This window comes from Serpula lacrymans (genome assembly GCF_000218685.1).
Source record: "Serpula lacrymans var. lacrymans S7.9 unplaced genomic scaffold SERLAscaffold_17, whole genome shotgun sequence".
Taxonomy (NCBI): Eukaryota; Fungi; Basidiomycota; class Agaricomycetes; order Boletales; family Serpulaceae; genus Serpula; species Serpula lacrymans.
In genome coordinates, this window is record NW_006763306.1 from 7,781 (window position 1) to 9,849 (window position 2,069).

At 46.3% G+C, this 2,069-nt stretch overlaps 1 protein-coding gene across 1 annotated transcript; it reads left to right on the forward strand.

The window, feature by feature from the left end:
- Positions 1-654: 654 nt before the first annotated feature.
- Positions 655-1,142, forward strand: SERLADRAFT_402446 (uncharacterized protein; the record flags this gene model as incomplete). The annotated part of the gene is made up of 1 exon (XM_007323811.1): positions 655-1,142. A coding segment is annotated over one exon (252 nt), but the record flags the coding sequence as incomplete, so codon positions are not given.
- Positions 1,143-2,069: the final 927 nt, after the last annotated feature.

Here is a 2,069-nt window from a genome sequence, read left to right on the forward strand (position 1 = left end):
TCGTCGAATCTTCCACTTTCTTCAAACTATGGAGCTGCCTATATTTTCCTCTCTTCAAGCTCAAAAGCGTTTTGTCAAGCGATCACTTCAATTCTTCTTGAAAGGAGACAGCATGTTCAAGCGTCGTCACTCTGCTCCTCCTCTCAAAGTTATCTTCAATCCTGACCTTCGACTTCACATCCTTACTGAAGCACATGAAAGGCTTGGTCACAGAGGAGTCAATGGTGTATTCTCTACAGTCAGAGAGCGCTTTTACTGGCCCCATATGTTACAGGATGTCAAGCATCATATTCGCACCTGCCATGAATGCCAGATTCGAAGTGTACGCAAAAGTGAAGTCCCACTTACCATCTCATCACCTCCTACAATCTTCACCAAAGTCTATGTCGACATTATGCTCATGCCCAAGGCCAGAGGATATCGATATCTTGTTGCTGCAAGAGATGATCTGTCACTTGCTGCAGAAGGAAGAGCATTGAAGAAAGCATCTGCACATAATCTTGCTCGCTTTTTCTGGGAAGAAATTATCTGTCGCTATGGAGCTATAGGAGAAGTTGTTACAGATAATGGAAGCGAAGTCAAAGGAGCATTTGAAGAGCTTGTGGAACGTTACCAGATCCCTCATATTCGCATTTCTCCCTACAATTCCAAGGCAAATGGTGTTGTTGAGCGTGGACACTTCATCATAAGAGAAGCACTTGTCAAGTCCTGTGAAGGGAATGTCGATTTATGGCCAACCAAGGTCCATCATGCCTTCTTTGCAGACAAGGTCACTACTCGTCGTTCTACTGGATTCAGCCCTTTTTATCTGTTGCACGGAGTTGACTCACACTACCATTTGATCTGACAGAAGCGACTTTCCTTGTTCATGGATTCCATACTGCAATGTCAACAGAAGACCTCATTGCTCTGCGCATTCGTCAACTAGAAAAGAGACAGGATGATTTGCAACAAGCTGCACTCACTATACGCAAAACTCGTCTCAGATCTAAAGCGCAGTTTGAGAAACTCTATGCACGAAGGATGTTCAAGAACGAATACCAGCCTGGAGAGCTTGTTCTAGTGCGGAATACTCAGGTTGAGAAAGAGCTGGATCGTAAAGCAAAGCCTCGTTACAATGGCCCTTATGAAGTTGTGCGACGTACTAAAGGAGGATCGTATGTTCTAAAAGAAATGGATGGATCAGTATCACGAAGAGGAATTGCAGCATTCCGCCTACTTCCCTATTTCAACCGCCACTCTATGCCACTCTTGGACGAACTGGATGACCATGATAACGACCTAGATGAACCAGAAGATGAACCTGACTATGAGCATAACGACTCAGATGATGAAGATAACGATTAATGACTTACCTGAATGAATTTTATGCTGACATGACCCTTCAATGTGTTGCCATGTTTCATTCCCTATGACCCTACCTTTATGGAAGCAACTGGGGACAGTTGCAATTTCAAGTTGTCCGTGGATGTCATGCACCAAAGTTGATTGGTAGCATGGACAGGTGTCAATAACGAAGCGAATATTCAAAAAGACTCGCCTTTGCGCCACACAGGCACAGTGCCACGTGGAACAGTAATTAATATTGCCCTTTTTGAACTTGTGGCTGATCAGCACCACCTCTATTAGGCAATCCAGTCACGCTCACCTTTGCTTTTCCATCCGGTACTTTCCGCATTTCGGCATTTCGGCAAATTTTCGCGTCGCCACTGGCTACACATTGCATTGCGCCCTCACTTTTGTCGTTTCCCTTACTCCCCTTCCTTTGCCTAGCCCCACCATGGGCCCCTTCCTCTCCTTTTTATTCTCACCCGACGGTCGTTTCTGGGTCCCCATTTTAGTTCACCTCCTCGTCACCTCCACCCTCCTCCTCCTCATCTTCTTTGCACCCCCACCATTTCTGATGTCACCACTTCCTATCCGCTTCCGTCGCCGATCCGTTGACTACCACGTGCCACTGCTGATATCAGCAAAGCCCCGGCGGCCGGTCCAAATAGGGCAACAGGTCCATCTTCATGACGTCGATCTGCCATCATATACTATCAAAACATCGGTCGCTCGTCTTGCCT